Raw genomic sequence first — 17813 nt, 5'->3', positions numbered from 1 at the left:
GCAGCCAACAAGTGCTCAGCATATGTGGGAACTCCTTCAAGACTTTTGGAAAAGCATTCCAGGTGAAGCTGGTTGAGAGAATGCCAAGAGTGTGCAAAGCTGTCATCAAGGCAAAGGGTGGCGACTTTAAAGAATCTCAAATATAAAATATATTGATTTGTTTAACACTTTTTTGTTTACTACATGATTCCATATGTGTTAATTCATAGTGTTGATGTTTTTACTATTATTCTACAATGTAGAAAATAGTTAAAATAAAGAAAACCCCTGGTATCAGTAGGTGTCCAGATTTCTCGTACTGTTCATACTGTATGTATGTATACTGCCTTTCAAAAGTTTGGGGTCACTTAGAAATTTCATTGTTTTTGAAACAAAATCAAATGTTTTGTCCATTAAAATAACATCAAATTGATCAGAAATACAGTGTAGACATTGTTAATGTTGTAAATGACTATTGTAGCTGGAAACGGCTGATTTTTTAAATGGAATATCTACATAGGAGTACAGAGGCCCATTATCAGCAACCATCACTCCTGTGTTCCAATGGCACGTTGTGTTAGCTAATCCAAGTTTATCATTTTAAAAGGCTAATTGATCATTAGAAAACCTTTTTTGCAATTATGTTAGTTGCTATGAAACTGTTGTCCTGATTAAATAAGCAATAAAACTGGCCTTCTTTAGACTAGTCGAGTTTCTGGAGCATCAGCATTTGTGTATTCGATTACAGGCTCAAAATGGCCAGAAACAAAGACCTTTCTTCTGAAACTCGTCAGTCTATTCTTGTTCTGAGAAATGAAGGCTATTCCATGCAAGAAATTTCCAAGAAACTGGAGAATTTCTAAATGACCCCAAACTTTTAAAAGGTAGTATGTACGTGTATATATATATATATATATCTGTTGTGTCAGATGAGTTGCACATCTATTGTTGAACCTTAATCAAGGTGTTAGAGTATACCATATATTCCTTCATAGATTCTATGTCCTAACGGTTGTTCTACATCTGCCACCAAAAAGACACTATAAAGCCACAATGATGTTCTTCTGGTTCGTCACCTTCTGACAGACACGTCATTTAAAGGCCACCGTCGTAATGGTGAATCGTGTTCAAGTGATATTTAAGACTGGCAAAACCTGTAAAGCATCTCCCACACAGTTTACAGCGATAGGGTTTCTCTCCGGTGTGAATCCGCTGGTGAACTTTCAGGTTGCCTTGGGTGCTGAAGCCCCGTCCACACACAGTGCAGGTGAAAGGTCTCTCCCCTGTGTGAACCAGCTTATGTCTGGCCAGATGGTAAGTGTCTTTAAAGCATTTGCCACACTCTATGCAACCATATGGCTTCTCCTCCGTGTGAGTTGACTGGTGCTGTTCAAGGTCTTCCCTCTGGTCGAAGCCTTTCCCACAGTCCTTACACTGGTAGGATTTCTCCCCTGTGTGGAACAGCGTGTGTTTGGTCAGGTATTGCTTGGTAGGGAAGCCTTTGTCACATTCTTTGCATTGGAATAGTTTCTCTCCAGTGTGAATCCTCAAGTGCACCTTCATATATCTCTTAGATCGGAAGCATTTACCACATTCTCTGCATTTGAACGGTCTCTCGCCTGTGTGAGTGCGCATGTGTAGTTTCAGATTATGATTGTAAGGGAAACACTTGCCACAAACATGACAAGTAGGTTTGGCTGCAGGTTGAAGTTGAGGAGTGGGCATCCCTTTAGTGAAGGTTTGCCGGTGAGCAGTAGGCCTAGGTTTTGGTTCAGTGAGGGTTTGAGGGTGAGCAGTAGGCCTAGGTTTTGGTTCAGTGAGGGTTTGAGGGTGAGCACTGGGCCTAGGTTTTGGTTCAGTGAGGGTTTGAGGGTGAGCAGTAGGCCTAGGTTTTGGTTCAGTGAGGGTTTGAGGGTGAGCACTGGGCCTAGGTTTTGGTTCAGTGAGGGTTTGAGGGTGAGCATTGTGCCAAGCTTTTGATTCAGTGTGGGTTTGAGAGTGAGGAGTAGTTCTCTCTTTAGTGTGGGTTTGCACGTGGACTGTCAGATTTTCTTTCGAGTCCAAGACTCCTTCACACACACCACAACGGTATTGTTTAGCATGCTTTGTGTGTGTTCTTTGCACATGGTTAACTAAAAAACCCATACGAACAAAAGTCCTCCCACACAGCTTGCAGCAATAAGGAGAAGCATCTTCAACAACGCTTGTTCCTTTCTTCGCCTGTTTTCTTTGTGATTTCCGTGGCTTTGACCCCGGCGGTAGCTCCATGCTCTCGCCATCGGTGTCCCTCCCACTGTTTTCACTCTGAGCTGCAGGACTGGACGGTTCTGATACTATGTAGTCTATGTAGTCTTCATCACCGGGCTCTGTCTGGATCCCTCCAGTTGTGTTATTGAATGGCGAACCTCCGTCTCTACTCCCCACAGTGTGGGATGCATGACGTGTGTTCACGCCCTCACAGTCACTCACAACACAGACAGTAATGAAGTCTTTGGTATCAGACTCTCGAAGCAGCTCTTCCTCCTGTTCATCTTTAATCTGTGTGGGCTCTGGGACCTGCTGCCCCATACGGGGACACTCTTGTTCACAGTGCTGCTGCTCAGGGGGAACCTCCTCTTTAGAGACTGTGAAGGTGAGCTGTTGGGGTTCTAAATTAGAATAAAGAAGATAACATTACTTAATTTTTGTATTTATCATTAAATATATATTTAGACGTTTGTAATCTAAAATTATACCCATAGTTCTCATAAACACGAGCAGTTGCTGTTTACATAGCTTGCTACATGTTTAGCAAACTAGCTAGCTACTTTACGGTGGGATACATTCATCAAGTTGTGCTAGCATAGTTAGCATGGCTAGCATAGCTAGAATAGTTAGCATGGCAGGCATAGCTAGAATAGTTAGCATGGCAGGCATAGCTAGAATAGTTAGCATGGCTAGCATAGCTAGAATAGTTAGCATGGCAGGCATAGCTAGAATAGTTAGCATGGCTAGCATAGCTAGAATAGTTAGCATGGCTAGAATAGTTAGCATAGTTAGCATGGCTAGAATAGTTAGCATGGCTAGCATAGCTAGAATAGTTAGCATAGCTAGCTAACGTTAGGTAGATAGTAAATTAGCTAGCTATCTAGCCAAGTTGCGACTGGTGAATGGATGTGAATCGGTTGTCGATAATACTAAGGGAGAGAGGCAGGCCATCATTATCTCATTCCTTATCAGATTGATATAGCTAGCTAGGGCAACATACCTAAGTGTAAATGTGGTTTGAAATCCAGCATCAGTCGTAACCGTTCGTTGTCCTCCTTGTAACGGGAGATTTCGTCCTGATAGTCTGTTATCGTTCTCTCTACTGCCGATGTTATCTCCCTCGCCGCCGCAGTCAGCCGTTCACTGAGATACGCGTTGAACAACTCCAGTTTAGACATTTTGAGATTTTTTTTTATTTTTATTAAAACGTTATGAAATTCGATAGCTTTAAGTTGTTCTTCTGCTCAATGTGATGTGATTTTATTCCCTTGTTGTGCCCATTGATGTATATAAAATAACTGTAGACCGCATTTCGAAGATGAACGACCAGCATCTTCCACTTCCGCTACTCGTTTGCGTAGTCTCTTACGTATTCACGTATCACAGTGGCCACGTCCCTCAACTGGGTTAAGAACTCAGAATCTGCCTTTGGCTTCCAGTCAAATTAGACTCAAATTTGACTTGTTAAAGTCTTGCTCATACTCTTATTAAATGAAATACCATGACTGTCTTCTCTTTAGGTTTGGTTTGCTGAGCTAGATGCTGGTAGGCTATAGCCCCTGATAGGCCAACAGCCCAACATCTAATTTCAGGGAAAAGTCCACAATGGAACTAATATTAAATGTGGGTAATGATACATTTGCGATAGAGCTGTGACCACAATCACAATTGATATCAACTAAATTCAATCAACTAAACACGTTCCTTAGTAATTGCATAATAACACAAGGCTACAACAACAAAATGAGTTACAGGCTATATTTATTATATTCGTTTCCCAGCGCCACACAAGTGGCACAAATTCATTTGCAATGACTTCAGTCATATTGTCATTTCAATATACATTTATTGTATCAAACTTATAGGCTACAGTAGTCTACAATGGCATATAAATGAATAGAATACTTGATCGATTATTCTATTATTCTACACATTTAATGTCAGTTTCATTGGGTCTTTTCCCCATCTAAAAGAACCACACAAAGGAGTTCCAGAACTTTCATTTCAACTGATCATAAAGCGCTTCTCTTGATACCCTGTTCTTAAAGCAGTCAACATTAGAATGCAGTTTTAAACCAACTCCAAGCAAATGTATTGTATGTAATGAGTTCTAGTTGCGCCCAGTCGTATTCCACTGCTTTGACTCCGTTATTTATTGATCTGCATCAGTTCTTATCGTATGAATGTTTTACGGAAAAAAAGGGGTTGGAAATGCAGTAGGTCTCTGCATAATGACTCAGCAACAGTCTGCCTCACTGCCATAACAGGCAGGAATATGTCTGTCACCCACCTGATAGGGCCTGTGATTGGCTGACCACCTAGTCCCTAAAACAGAGGTGTGATGTGCCCCACTGCACAGGGTGAGTAAAATGGTCAGAGTGGGGTGTTCTCTCATTTGTGTCTAGAAGTAGCTAGCAAGCTAGCCAATTAGCTTGGGTGCTAGAACTGTTGGATCAACCCTACTCCTCGGCCATAGTGTCCAGTGTGTCATAGTGTCCTCGGCCATAGTGTCCAGTGTGTCATAGTGTCCTCGGCCATAGTGTCCAGTGTGTCATAGTGTCCTCGGCCATAGTGTCCAGTGTGTCATAGTGTCCTCGGCCATAGTGTCCAGTGTGCCATAGTGTCCTCGGTCATAGTGTCCAGTGTGTCATAGTGTCCTCGGTCATAGTGTCCAGTGTGTCATAGTGTCCTCGATCATAGTGTCCAGTGTGTCATAGTGTCCTCGGTCATAGTGTCCAGTGTGCCATACTGTCCTCGGTCATAGTGTCCAGTGTGTCATAGTGTCCTCGGTCATAGTGTCCAGTGTGTCATAGTGTCCTCGATCATAGTGTCCAGTGTGTCATAGTGTCCTCGGTCATAGTGTCCAGTGTGCCATACTGTCCTCGGTCATAGTGTCCAGTGTGTCATAGTGTCCTCGGTCATAAAGTCCAGTGTGCCATAGTGTCCTCGGTCATAGTGTCCAGTGTGTCATAGTGTCCTCGGTCATAGTGTCCAGTGTGCACTCTGAATTTACAAAGGGACAACCTGACAACACTCTGAATTGATGAATGCCCACAGCACACTCTGGCATCTCCACATTGACTTTACGAACACACCCCCAGGGCATCATTTGATAGAACGTTTCCAAAATGGAAATGATTGTGTGTCGGTTCGGACCATGCGATTCACAACCCATCTATCTACCTACCTCATCCCCATACTGTATTTATTTATCTTGCTTCTTTACACCCCAGTATCTCTACTTGCACATTCATCTTCTGCCAATCTACCATTCCAGTGTTTAATTCCTATTTTGTAATTACTTCGCCACCATGGCCTATTTATTTCCTTAACTTACCTCATTTGCACTCACTGTATTTGGACTTTTTGTTTTCTTTTGTTCTACTGTATTATTGACTGTATGTTTTGTTTATTCCATGTGTAACTCTGTGTTGTTGTTTGTGTCGCACTGCTTTGCTTTATCTTGGCCAGGTCGCAGTTGTAAATGAGAACTTGCTCTCAACTGGCCTACCTGGTTAAATAAAGGTGAAATAAAAAAACAACACTGTTTCACAACTCCCTCCCAACAGTTCTCAAAAATTGAATATACATTTATTTTAGGCAACAGTCATATACAACAAAATACACAATGTGGACCCAGAGGATATTACTTGAAAGTATGAATTAAATCGCTTATTTCCAAAGTGGTCCTCGATAGTAAAAACAATAACACACATAATGATTAAAAGACAAGACAAAATTACACACAACCATAAACACATTCATTTATATTGGCATCCTAAAAAGCGACACTATTCACTGCACGTCTGCCTAACCTTAAAAATCAACGATATTAATTTCACATTAAAACAATGTATTAATTGCACATCATACCGATCCTTCAAAACAACGCCCCTGACCAGCAGTAGGGGGCACAAGAGGCAGTGGAGTGGTTTCTGTTAGACAACCTTGTTCAAATGAAAGAACTGTGCCTGCTTTTTAAAGCTATTTGTACTTTTTAATACTCCAGACCTTACCGATGGTCCTTCCCTAGTACTCATCATTACTCCAGGTCTTACTAATGACCATTGTGAGTGTACCAGTCTGAGTTTGAGCTTCTAAACCCATTTATATTCATTATTTTTTTTCTATGCTTGTAAACAACTTTTAAGCATTACAAAACTTATAATTGATCAAATAAAACTCACGTAGTCAAATATGCCATTAATCTTAAAAAAATAAAATAATTGTCGACCAAATTCGACATTCTCTCATTATCAAACCTCCATATAAAAAGTCCTTGCTTGAAACAACGAAAAGACGCCACCTGCTGGAGGGAGATATATTCTCCGCGGTGTTGGGCCTCTCTCTCCGTCTCCGGTAATATCTCTGTGGCTGTCTGACGCAGTTCAGACATTTTGGGTAGATTATTCAACCACACCGGGCCGAAGACTAACAAGAAACTGAACAAAATACGTTTTTTACAACAACAACAACAAACATCGTTCAATATGGGTCCACCAGGAGACAGCCCACGTCGCGTGTCCTCTGAAAGAACGGAGGATTTCAGTTGGTTTGTCCATTTATCTTGACATGGCATGCAAAGGGTTAGTTTTGGTGGTTGTGACGACTGAAGAGAAAACGCAGATAAATAGCTAACACCTCCCCACAAAAATCAGCGTGTGAAAGATATTTATGACTGCGTTTATTGGTGTCGGGTAAATAAAATCAAGTTGGTTCTCTCGACGGGAAACCTTAACATCATGATGATATTGGAAGGAAATGTTCATGTAAAATGACAGGATACAACAGTTAAATCTGTTCCGATATTAAATAGCAAACCAGTCGGAAATGTAAAATGGTTAGATGTCTCTCAGCTGGCTGGCTAACCGCACCACATACAGGCCTCAATTACTCCAAGTAACAAACATATATGATGTAGCTAACTAGTTAATCCACTAACTAGTTAGTGTATGCATACTATATAGCTCATGTTATCTAGTCAGCTAAAAAAAATACTGCCGTCACGATGAGTATAGACAAAGGCAAGGCTCCAAGCCAGTTCAATGGAAGTAAACGAGGCCCCGGGCCAGTTCAATGGAAGTAAACGAGGCCCCGGGCCAGTTCAATGGAAGTAAACGAGGCCCCGGGCCAGTTCAATGGAAGTAAACGAGGCCCCGGGCCAGTTCAATGGAAGTAAACGAGGCCCCGGGCCAGTTCAATGGAAGTAAACGAGGCCCCGGGCCAGTTCAATGGAAGTAAACGAGGCCCCGGGCCAGTTCAATGGAAGTAAACGAGGCCCCGGGCCAGTTCAATGGAAGTAAACGAGGCCCCGGGCCAGTTCAATGGAAGTAAACGAGGCCCCGGGCCAGTTCAATGGAAGTAAACAAGGCCCCGGGCCAGTTCAATGGCAGTAAACAAGGCCCCGGGCCAGTTCAATGGCAGTAAACGAGGCCCCGGGCCAGTTCAATAGCAGTAAACGAGGCCCCGGGCCAGTTCAATAGCAGTAAACGAGGCCCCGGGCCAGTTCAATGGAAGTAAACGAGGCCCCGGGCCAGTTCAATAGCAGTAAACAAGGCCCCAGGCCAGTTCAATGGAAGTAAACGAGGCCCCGGGCCAGTTCAATGGAAGTAAACGAGGCCCCGGCCAGTTCAATGGCAGTAAATGAGGCCCCGGGCCAGTTCAATAGCAGTAAACGACGCCAAGACCCCGGAGATGTCAGGTTATTTTGGTAAACGTCAATGTTGTAAACTCAAACCTGGTGCCAACATCTGGTATTACTTTCCATGATGGTTGTCTGTACCCCCCCCAGTCTGCCAGTATTACGCTCATAACGCGTCAGTCATGGACGAAGCTTCGAGTTTGACAAGACGACAGTATGAATTGTGTCTGCTAGTTGTGAGTAGTAGCCTTGTACTTCAGTAGTGAGAAGTAGTGTCGGTATGTTTTTTGTTGTTGACATAGCTATTCTTTCTGTTAGTAGTTTGTTGTCATTAACAGGAAGGAGAAAGGTGCACCTAAATACGATTTGTTCATGTTATCACTAGGCCAATGACGTGTTGAATTTAAGTTTAATTTGGCCTGTATTCGAATGTCATGCTTTTAATCACATGGCTTCTTGAATAACTCGTGAAACAAATGTAGTAAAATATTAAGAACCCCTTCCACCCATGTACAACTTTCATAGTTTGATATTTCATGAATTCCTCCTTCAGTTAGTAGGCATTTCAAAAGAGAATCATTTGATTTCTCGTTTCTGAAAGGGATAGTAGCTACATCTCAAAAGCAAAATAGACAACTCGAAAGTATAGGCAAAATATTCTGTAAAAGAGAAGACACTAGCATCAAAATCTAATAATGGGAGACCCAATCTCGAGAAGAAACCAAACTAGGAATCGACTCCGTGCTCAGATTCAGAAGAAAAGGGAATCTTTGGCTGACCAGTTTGACTTCAAGATCTACATAGCCTTTGTTTTCAAAGACAAAGTAAGTATTATAGAGAAGTACCCTATGGACCCCTCCCAAAAGTAGTGCACTACATAGGGAATAGGGTGCCATAGGGCCCTGCCCAAAAGTAGTGCATTAAATAGGGTGCCAAAGGCCCATCCCAAAAGTAGTGCACTACATAGGGAATAGGGTGCTATAGGGCCCTGCCCAAAAGTAGTGCACTATAGAAGAAGAAGTCTGCATTGTTATTCCCATCCATTCCCTCTCTTTCTGCTCCTTCAGAAGAAGAAGTCTGCGCTGTTCGAGGTAGCTGAAGTGGTACCAGTGATGACCAACAACTATGAAGACAATATCCTGAAAGGTGTGCAGGCTTCCAGCTACTCCCTCCAGAGTTCCATGGAACTTCTGCAGAAAGATGTCGTGCAGTTGCACGCCCCACGCTACCAATCAATGCGCAGGGTAAGTCAAAAACTGCATTCCTTCCATTGGGATAACCTAAAAACCACACACACAGAGAGAGTTGGGCATTCCTCCTTATTGTTGTTAAGGAAATGTCAACAATGAAGGTTCCTAATTTCTACTAGTATGACTCAATTGGACACTGGAGCCTTTCAGCTAGTAGACCCACACTGGGGCATTTCAGCCAGCGGGCCCACACTGGAGCCTTTCAGCTAGTAGACCCACACTGGGGCATTTCAGCCAGCGGGCCCACACTGGAGCCTTTCAGCTAGTAGACCCACACTGGGGCCTTTCAGCTAGTATGGCCCACACTAGGGCCTTTCAGCTAGCAGGCCCACACTGGGGCCTTTCAGCTAGTAGACCCACACTGGGGCCTTTCAGCCAGCAGGCCCACACTGGGGCCTTTCAGCCAGCAGACCCACACTGGGGCCTTTCAGCCAGCGGGCCCACACTGGAGCCTTTCAGCTAGTAGACCCACACTGGGGCATTTCAGCCAGCGGGCCCACACTGGGGCATTTCAGCCAGCGGGCCCACACTGGAGCCTTTCAGCTAGTATGGCCCACACTAGGGCCTTTCAGCTAGCAGGCCCACACTGGGGCCTTTTAGCTAGTAGACCCACACTGGGGCCTTTCAGCCAGCAGGCCCACACTGGAGCCTTTCAGCTAGCAGGCCCACACTGGGGCCTTTCAGCTAGCAGGCCCACACTGGGGCCTTTCAGCTAGTATGGCCCACACTGGGGCCTTTCAGCTAGTAGACTCACACTGGAGCCTTTCAGCCAGCAGGCCCACACTAGGGCCTTTCAGCTAGCAGGCCCACACTGGGGCCTTTCAGCTAGTAGACCCACACTGGGGCCTGTCAGCCAGCAGACCCACACTGGGGCCTTTCAGCTAGCAGGCCCACACTGGGGCCTTTCAGCTAGTAGACCCACACTGGGGCCTGTCAGCCAGCAGACCCACACTGGTGCCTTTCAGCCAGCGGGCCCACACTGGAGCCTTTCAGCTAGTAGACCCACACTGGGGCCTTTCAGCCAGCGGGCCCACACTGGAGCCTTTCAGCTAGCAGGCCCACACTAGGGCCTTTCAGCTAGTATGGCCCACACTGGGGCCTATCAGCTAGCAGGCCCACACTGGGGCCTTTCTGCTAGTAGACCCACACTGGGGCCTTTCAGCCAGCAGACCCACACTGGGGCCTTTCAGCCAGCAGACCCACACTGGGGCCTTTCAGCTAGTAGACCCACACTGGGGCCTGTCAGCCAGCAGACCCACACTGGGGCCTTTCAGCCAGCAGACCCACACTGGGGCCTTTCAGCCAGCAGACCCACACTGGGGCCTTTCAGCCAGCAGACCCACACTGGGGCCTTTCTGCTAGTAGACCCACACTGGGGCCTTTCAGCCAGCAGACCCACACTGGGGCCTTTCAGCCAGCAGACCCACACTGGGGCCTTTCAGCCAGCAGGCCCACACTGGAGCCTTTCAGCCAGCAGACCCACACTGGGGCCTTTCAGCCAGCGGGCCCACACTGGAGCCTTTCAGCTAGTAGACCCACACTGGGGCCTTTCAGCCAGCAGACCCACACTGGGGCCTTTCAGCCAGCAGACCCACACTGGGGCCTTTCAGCCAGCAGGCCCACACTGGAGCCTTTCAGCCAGCAGACCCACACTGGGGCCTTTCAGCCAGCGGGCCCACACTGGAGCCTTTCAGCTAGTAGACCCACACTGGGGCCTTTCAGCTAGTATGGCCCACACTAGGGCCTTTCAGCTAGCAGGCCCACACTGGGGCCTTTTAGCTAGTAGACCCACACTGGGGCCTTTCAGCTAGTATGGCCCACACTAGGGCCTTTCAGCTAGCAGGCCCACACTGGGGCCTTTCAGCTAGTAGACCCACACTGGGGCCTTTCAGCCAGCAGGCCCACACTGGAGCCTTTCAGCTAGCGGGCCCACACTGGAGCCTTTCAGCTAGCAGGCCCACATTGTCCATTGTCCTTGGGTAAACACTGACAGTGACCTGTTGTTTATTGATGCCCACAGACATAATGTGTTGTTTATTGATGCCCACAGACATAATGTGTTGTTTATTGATGCACACAGACATAATGTGTTGTTTATTGATGCCCACAGACATAATGTGTTGTTTATTGATGCTCACAGACATAATGTGTTGTTTATTGATGCTCACAGACATAATGTGTTGTTTATTGATGCCCACAGACATAATGTGTTGTTTATTGATGCCCACAGACATAATGTGTTGTTTATTGATGCCCACAGACATAATGTGTTGTTTATTGATGCTCACAGACATAATGTGTTGTTTATTGATGCACACAGACATAATGTGTTGTTTATTGATGCTCACAGACATAATGTGTTGTTTATTGATGCTCAAAGACATAATGTGTTGTTTATTGATGCTCACAGACATAATGTGTTGTTTATTGATGCTCACAGACATAATGTGTTGTTTATTGATGCCCACAGACATAATGTGTTGTTTATTGATGCCCACAGACATAATGTGTTGTTTATTGATGCTCACAGACATAATGTGTTGTTTATTGATGCCCACAGACATAATGTGTTGTTTATTGATGCCCACAGACATAATGTGTTGTTTATTGATGCCCACAGACATAATGTGTTGTTTATTGATGCTCACAGACATAATGTGTTGTTTATTGACTGTCTCGTTCCTCGGTTGTTGTTGTTGTTGCAGGATGTCATAGGATGCACCCAGGAGATGGACTTCATCCTGTGGCCGCGCAACGACATAGAGAAGATAGTCTGTCTCTTGTTCTCCAGATGGAAGGGGGCTGAGAACGAACCCTTCAGGCCTGTTCAGGTAAAACATTTAGCTTCCTTCACCAAATGGCTACACACCTGGGTCCTATTCACTAGATCACACTGTAGGAAAAAGGTTTGAGAGAGAGTGTTTATTGGATAAAATCAGGTAGTCCTTCCCTGTTTTGGTTTATTAGCTGTTTTGTGTGTTCCTCGTGAATATGCCCCTGAAATCAAATTATATTCAACTAATATTCTGTACTGTTCCGTTGATGTCACGGTGAACGTAGTGGAGCCTATTGAACTTGAGCTGTTTTTACAAAGTGTTGTATCCCATATCCTGTTTTGTTTATCCACAGGCCAAGTTTGAGTTTCATCATGGAGACTACGAGAAGCAGTTGTTGCATGCTGTCGGCCGGAGGGACAAGGCTGGAGTGGTTATGAACAACCCAACTCAGTCGGTCTTCCTCTGTATGGACCGACAGCTCTTACAGGTCAGTCCGTTCACACAGCACCGCTGAGCTTAACACCCACGGGGCTCTGGTCAACAGGGTGTATCTTTCGACCAATAGGCAAAATGATAATTGTGTAGATACTCCTATAAGAAAACCAATGGTCCAACCGTCACCGTCAAAAGTTGTTACGAGTTTTAACCCTTTGTAGGAGAACGCTGTTCATTGGCTACAGCTCAGCGTTCAACACCATACTGCCCTCACAGCTCATCACTACGCTAAGGACCCTGGGACTAAACCCAATCTAAATCAATGGAGGCCAGAGGAAAAAGTGGTCCAAAAAAATCTGGAAAATGGCATTGAGTTGTGCTGTGGCACCGGCGCACTGAGTGTACACTGAGCGTACACTGAGCGTTTTTATTTTCAACGCCTTTTACATTTCATTCCGTGTGTTAATTTGTCTTTTTGCGTCCTCGGGGAAACAACTCAGACCACCACAACGTGAAGTCGATGCTAGAAAGCGGCTCTGTCAAGACCTCGGTGATAATTATCCGATGTATTACGTTGCGAAATCCTACTTTTGGGATATAACGTGTTTTTACGATGACCACTATCATTCCTGTCCCTCAAGAACTTCTAATGCTTCATGCCGATGACTAACTTCCTGTCACTTCTGTAATCAGGAAGTACTTTGAGAGGCTGGTTATGGCACACAATTAGTCCACCATCCCAGACACCCTGTATCCACTCCAATTTACATACCGCCCCAACAGATCCATAGATGATCCAGTCTCTATTGCATTCCACACTTCCCTTTCCCACCTGGACAAAAGGAACACTTATGTGAGAATGCTGTTCATTGACTACAGCTCAGCGTTCAACACCATAGTGCCCTCAAAGCTCATCACTAAGCTAAGGACCCTGGGACTAAACACCTCCTCCAGCAACTGGATCCTGGACTTTCTGGCGGGCCGCCCCCCAGGAGGTAAGGATAGGTAACAACACATATGCCACCCTGACCCTCAACTGGTGGGCCCCTTAGTCCCCTCCTGTACTCTGTTCACCCACAATTGCGTGGCCATGCACGATTACAACACCATCAAGATTGCTGACGACATGACGATGGTAGGCCTGATCACCTGCCACAATGTGTCAGCTGACAGGGAGGAGGTCCGTGACCTGGCAGTGTGGTGCCAGAACAACCATCTCTCCCTTTAAAGTAGTCGAAACACACGCAGGATGTTCTTCCCCCTCAGGAGGTTGAAAAAGTTTGACCACCCAAGCCATAGACTGTTCTCTCTCTGCTTCCACAAGCAGTACCGGTGCCAACAGACTCTAGAACAGCTTCCATCCCTAACCAGTAAGACAGATTAAATAGCTAACCAAATAGCTACAAGGACTATCTGAGTCTATTTGACTCTTTATTCTCTGTCTCTATGCACACTCACACAAACACTCACTCCATCATCTGATCACTCACACAAACACTCACTCCATCATCTCCATCGTCTGATCACTCACACAAACACTCACTCCATCATCTCCATCGTCTGATCACTCACACAAACACTCACTCCATCATCTGATCACTCACACACAGTGGTGGAAAAAGTACCCAATTGTCATTCTTGAGTAAAAGCGAAGAGAACTTATTTACATACAGTTGAAGTCTGAAGTTTACATCCACTTAGGTTGGAGTCATTAAAACTAGCTTTTCAACCACTCCACACATTTCTTGTTAACAAACTATAGTTTTGGCAAGTCGGTTAGGAGATCTACTTTGTGCATGACACAAGTCATTTTTCCAACTATTGTTTACAGACAGATTATTTCACTTATAATTCACTGTACCACAATTCCAGTGGGTCAGAAGTTCACATACACTAAGTTGACTGTGCCTTTAAACAGCTTGGAAAATTCCAAATTATGTTATGGCTTTAGAAGCTTCTGATAGGCTAATTGACATCATTTGAGTCAATTGGAGGTGTACCTGTGGATGTATTTCAAGGTCTACCTTCAAACTCAGTGCCTCTTTGCTTTACATCATGGGAAAATCAAAAGAAATCAGCCAAGACCTCAGAAAACAAATTGTAGACCTCCACAAGTCTGGTTCGTCCTTGGGAGCCATTGTTAAACGCTTGAAGGTACCATGTTCATCTGTACAAACAGTACGCAAGTATAAACACCATTGGACCACGCAGCCATCATACCTCTCTAGAAGGAGACGCGTTCTGTCCCTTAGAGATGAACGTACCTTGGTGTGAAAAGTGCAAATCAATCCCAGAACAACAGCAAGAAGGACCTTGTGAAGATGCTGGAGGAAACAGGTACAAAAGTATCGATGTCTACAGTAAAACAAGTCCTATATCGACATAACCTGAAAGGCTGCTCAGCAAGGAAGAAGTCACTGCTCCAAAACCGCCATAAAAAAAAGCCAGACTACAGTTTGCAACTGCACATGGGGACAAAGATCACACTTTTTGGAGAAATGTCCTCTGGTCTGATGACACAAAAATATAACTGTTTGATCATAATGACCATCGTTATGTTTGGAGGAAAAAGGGGGATGCTATGTAGGGAATAGGGTGCCATCTGTTTAGGGAATAGGGTGCCATCTGTTTAGGGAATAGGGTGCCATCTTTTTGGGACGTAGAGAAGCAGACAGACCACTCATTTGTGTTTTCATGTGTGTTTGTGTCTGACTTCAGACTCCCCCTTAATTCGAACATAATGCCACTCAACCAAGTGCAGCCACACAATGGCTTTGGGGAAGCTAATAGCCTATTGAGTTGTAGTACTCCGTTGGGAGCCATTGATTCAATGAGGTGATCATTCAGACAATGTTGCTAAACCACGGCGTAGTACCTTTTTTATTTCTACAGGGTTAGACAGTTGCTCCAGGAGACGTGTAGCTCCAGGAGACGTGTAGACGTGTAGCTCCAGGAGACGTGTAGCTCCAGGAGACGTGTAGCTCCAGGAGACGTGTAGCTCCAGGAGACGTGTAGACGTGTAGCTCCAGGCGACGTGTAGCTCCAGGAGACGTGTAGCTCCAGGAGACGTGTAGACGTGTAGCTCCAGGAGACGTGTAGCTCCAGGAGACGTGTAGACGTGTAGCTCCAGGAGACGTGTAGCTCCAGGCTAACATTCCTTCTCTTTGTGGCAGACTCCCCTCAATGCTAACCTGTCACCACTGCACTAGTCACACAATGGCTTTGGTAAAGCTGAGCGCTCTAACGTAGGTGGTAGAGAATCATTCTTCCTGTCATGGGGCGATGATGTCTTACCCACAGAAATATAATGTATAAGTGGAGTTACTAATTGTTAATAGATTTTAATTCTGTGGTCTAAACGGTCTCTTCCATGTTTTCTCTTGTCATCCCTTCTCTCCCCTGTCAGACTCCTAAAACCAAGGCCACAGTTTTTAAGTTGTGCAGCCTTTGTCTGTACCTGCCCCAGGACCAGCTAACGTGCTGGGGCGTTGGCGACATCGAAGACCATCTCCTCCCGTACATGCCTGACTAGGGCCAGCCGGCCTCCATGGCTTTCACCCACAACACAAGGAAGATTGACCCACAAGCCACTGAAGCAAGTTGATGTCTCTCTCTCATCCACCACACATCCTTCCTTTTGAATAGAATTGAACTGGTGCTTGGATCTCCCGTTTTGTTGTTAAACACTTGTTCATTCATTCATTTCCGTCCTCCTGAAGCACATTTGTTTTTCCTTACCAAGCTTCCTCCTCCGACCAGTTTCGGCTTGGTTTTCCCTTTTATCCTCCATCTTGTTTATTTTGAACCTACACAAACATTGATTTTGAGTGGTTGGTTATTCCCCCCCATGGAGCTGCACTGTCAACAGACCAGTCCAGTCACTGAAGGAACTCTTTATGTTGCTACCAAGCAGGAACAAAAGCCACACAGGCTTTCATGACGTTCAGTCTCTGCTGGACACATTGTAACCCAAAGATTGTAAAAGCTTCTGTCATTTGAAAGATGTGTTTTTAAAGAGGAAAAGATGCCCAGGGGGGTTCTAGAACGACATCTATGATGTGTTTTTAAAGAGGAAAAGATGCCCAGAGGGGTTCTAGAACGACATCTATGATGTGTTTTTAAAGAGGAAAAGATGCCCAGAGGGGTTCTAGAACGACATCTATGATGTGTTTTTAAAGAGGAAAAGATGCCCAGGGGGGTTCTAGAACGACATCTATGATGTGTTTTTAAAGAGGAAAAGATGCCCAGAGGGGTTCTAGAACGACATCTATGATGTGTTTTTAAAGAGGAAAAGATGCCCAGAGGGGTTCTAGAACGACATCTATGATGTGTTTTTAAAGAGGAAAAGATGCCCAGGGGGGTTCTAGAACGACATCTATGATGTGTTTTTAAAGAGGAAAAGATGCCCAGAGGGGTTCTAGAACGACATCTATGATGTGTTTTTAAAGAGGAAAAGATGCCCAGAGGGGGTTCTAGAACGACATCTATGATGTGTTTTTAAAGAGGAAAAGATGCCCAGGGGGGTTCTAGAACGACATCTTTTTAAAGATACATATGAACAGTATTTAAAAATCATTTGGTGTAGGTATTTCTTCTTTGTTTTCCTTTTTAAGAAGCCTCCTTAGTTTGAAGCTGGGTGTTTGTTTTGTTTTTTTAATTGATTTTGGCCGTCATTTGCATTCCTGTGAAATATTCCAGGCAGATCATTTTTGGTAAGAGCTGGAGTATAGATGAGAACAGTTGAGAGGGAGTTTTGAGACCAGTGTTGTAAATCGCATGGTGCGGACAGACACACAGTGTCGATGTTGGTTAGATGTTAACACGCAAGCCGTTCAAGCTACTGAAATCTGATGGGTTTTTTCCCCCCCAAGTGGGTTGACAAGGGTGAATGCTGGAACTGGTGTTAAAAAGATCATGTGCCTAACAATGGAACAGGTTGTGGAGTTGAAATGAATGTGATCGGCAGATTTATGTTCCTTAATTTGACAAACAACAGTATCCTAAGAGTACTAATTGATGCGGTGCTTATAAAATGGGTGTGTTTAAAAAATAAAATAATAATAATAATGTTTTGCAAGCTTGCTTTGCCGGGGGAAATAAGGCACAGTCGGTACATTTCATTTAGTTTTTTCTTTTGATTCAATGTGTTCACCTGAAGGCAGGTCAATGTGTTCTCCTGAAGGCAGGTCAATGTGTTCACCTGAAGGCAGGTCAATGTGTTCTCCTGAAGGCAGGTCAATGTGTTCTCCTGAAGGCAGGTCAATGTGTTCTCCTGAAGGCAGGTCAATGTGTTCACCTGAAGGCAGGTCAATGTGTTCACCTGAAGGCAGGTCAATGTGTTCACCTGAAGGCAGGTCAATGTGTTCACCTGAAGGCAGGTCAATGTGTTCACCTGAAGGCAGGTCAATGTGTTCTCCTGAAGGCAGGTCAATGTGTTCACCTGAAGGCAGGTCAATGTGTTCACCTGAAGGCAGGTCAATGTGT

The 17813-nt window shown here is 44.9% G+C and overlaps 2 protein-coding genes across 4 annotated transcripts; one reads left to right on the top strand and one right to left on the bottom strand.

Annotated features, from left to right (window-relative positions):
- Nucleotides 1-290: 290 nt before the first annotated feature.
- LOC139392108 (zinc finger protein ZFP2-like) lies at nucleotides 291-3514 on the bottom strand. Its single transcript, XM_071139826.1, has 2 exons — nucleotides 3227-3514; nucleotides 291-2627 (listed from the first exon to the last, which is right to left on the bottom strand). The coding sequence occupies exons 1-2, from the start codon at nucleotides 3402-3404 to the stop codon at nucleotides 1075-1077; spliced, it is 1731 nt and encodes a 576-aa protein (XP_070995927.1). The 5' UTR covers nucleotides 3405-3514; the 3' UTR covers nucleotides 291-1074.
- A 3031-nt stretch (nucleotides 3515-6545) lies between these two features.
- Nucleotides 6546-17397, top strand: LOC139391706 (uncharacterized protein C6orf62 homolog). Of its 3 annotated transcripts, none has more exons than XM_071139182.1 (6): nucleotides 6565-7658; nucleotides 7875-8691; nucleotides 8935-9111; nucleotides 11823-11948; nucleotides 12247-12381; nucleotides 15736-17397. In XM_071139182.1, exons 2-6 carry the CDS (start codon nucleotides 8563-8565, stop codon nucleotides 15859-15861), a joined length of 693 nt encoding a protein of 230 aa, XP_070995283.1. In that variant the 5' UTR covers nucleotides 6565-7658; nucleotides 7875-8562; the 3' UTR covers nucleotides 15862-17397. The 3 variants fall into 3 exon arrangements, with proteins under 3 accessions (XP_070995281.1, XP_070995283.1, XP_070995282.1); XM_071139181.1 differs by having other exon boundaries at nucleotides 6565-7689; XM_071139180.1 differs by having other exon boundaries at nucleotides 6546-8691.
- The last annotated feature ends 416 nt before the right edge of the window (nucleotides 17398-17813 follow it).

Source organism: Oncorhynchus clarkii, chromosome 32, assembly GCF_045791955.1.
Source record: "Oncorhynchus clarkii lewisi isolate Uvic-CL-2024 chromosome 32, UVic_Ocla_1.0, whole genome shotgun sequence".
In the NCBI taxonomy this organism is placed as follows: domain Eukaryota; kingdom Metazoa; phylum Chordata; class Actinopteri; order Salmoniformes; family Salmonidae; genus Oncorhynchus; species Oncorhynchus clarkii.
The sequence above is the reverse complement of the archived record's forward strand: the minus strand, read 5'-3'. Positions and strand labels throughout refer to the sequence as shown.

Excerpts from the sequence above, each read along its gene's own strand:
- LOC139392108 (XM_071139826.1), bottom strand. The coding sequence starts at position 3,404 with ATGTCTAAACTGGAGTTGTTCAACGCGTATCTCAGTGAACGGCTGACT. Across the intron at positions 2,628-3,226 it reads CAAACCACATTTACACTTAG|AACCCCAACAGCTCACCTTC; the intron begins GTATGTTGCCCT and ends ATTCTAATTTAG.
- LOC139391706 (XM_071139180.1), top strand. The coding sequence starts at position 8,563 with ATGGGAGACCCAATCTCGAGAAGAAACCAAACTAGGAATCGACTCCGT. Across the intron at positions 11,949-12,246 it reads AACCCTTCAGGCCTGTTCAG|GCCAAGTTTGAGTTTCATCA; the intron begins GTAAAACATTTA and ends GTTTATCCACAG. Across the intron at positions 12,382-15,735 it reads TGGACCGACAGCTCTTACAG|ACTCCTAAAACCAAGGCCAC; the intron begins GTCAGTCCGTTC and ends CTCCCCTGTCAG.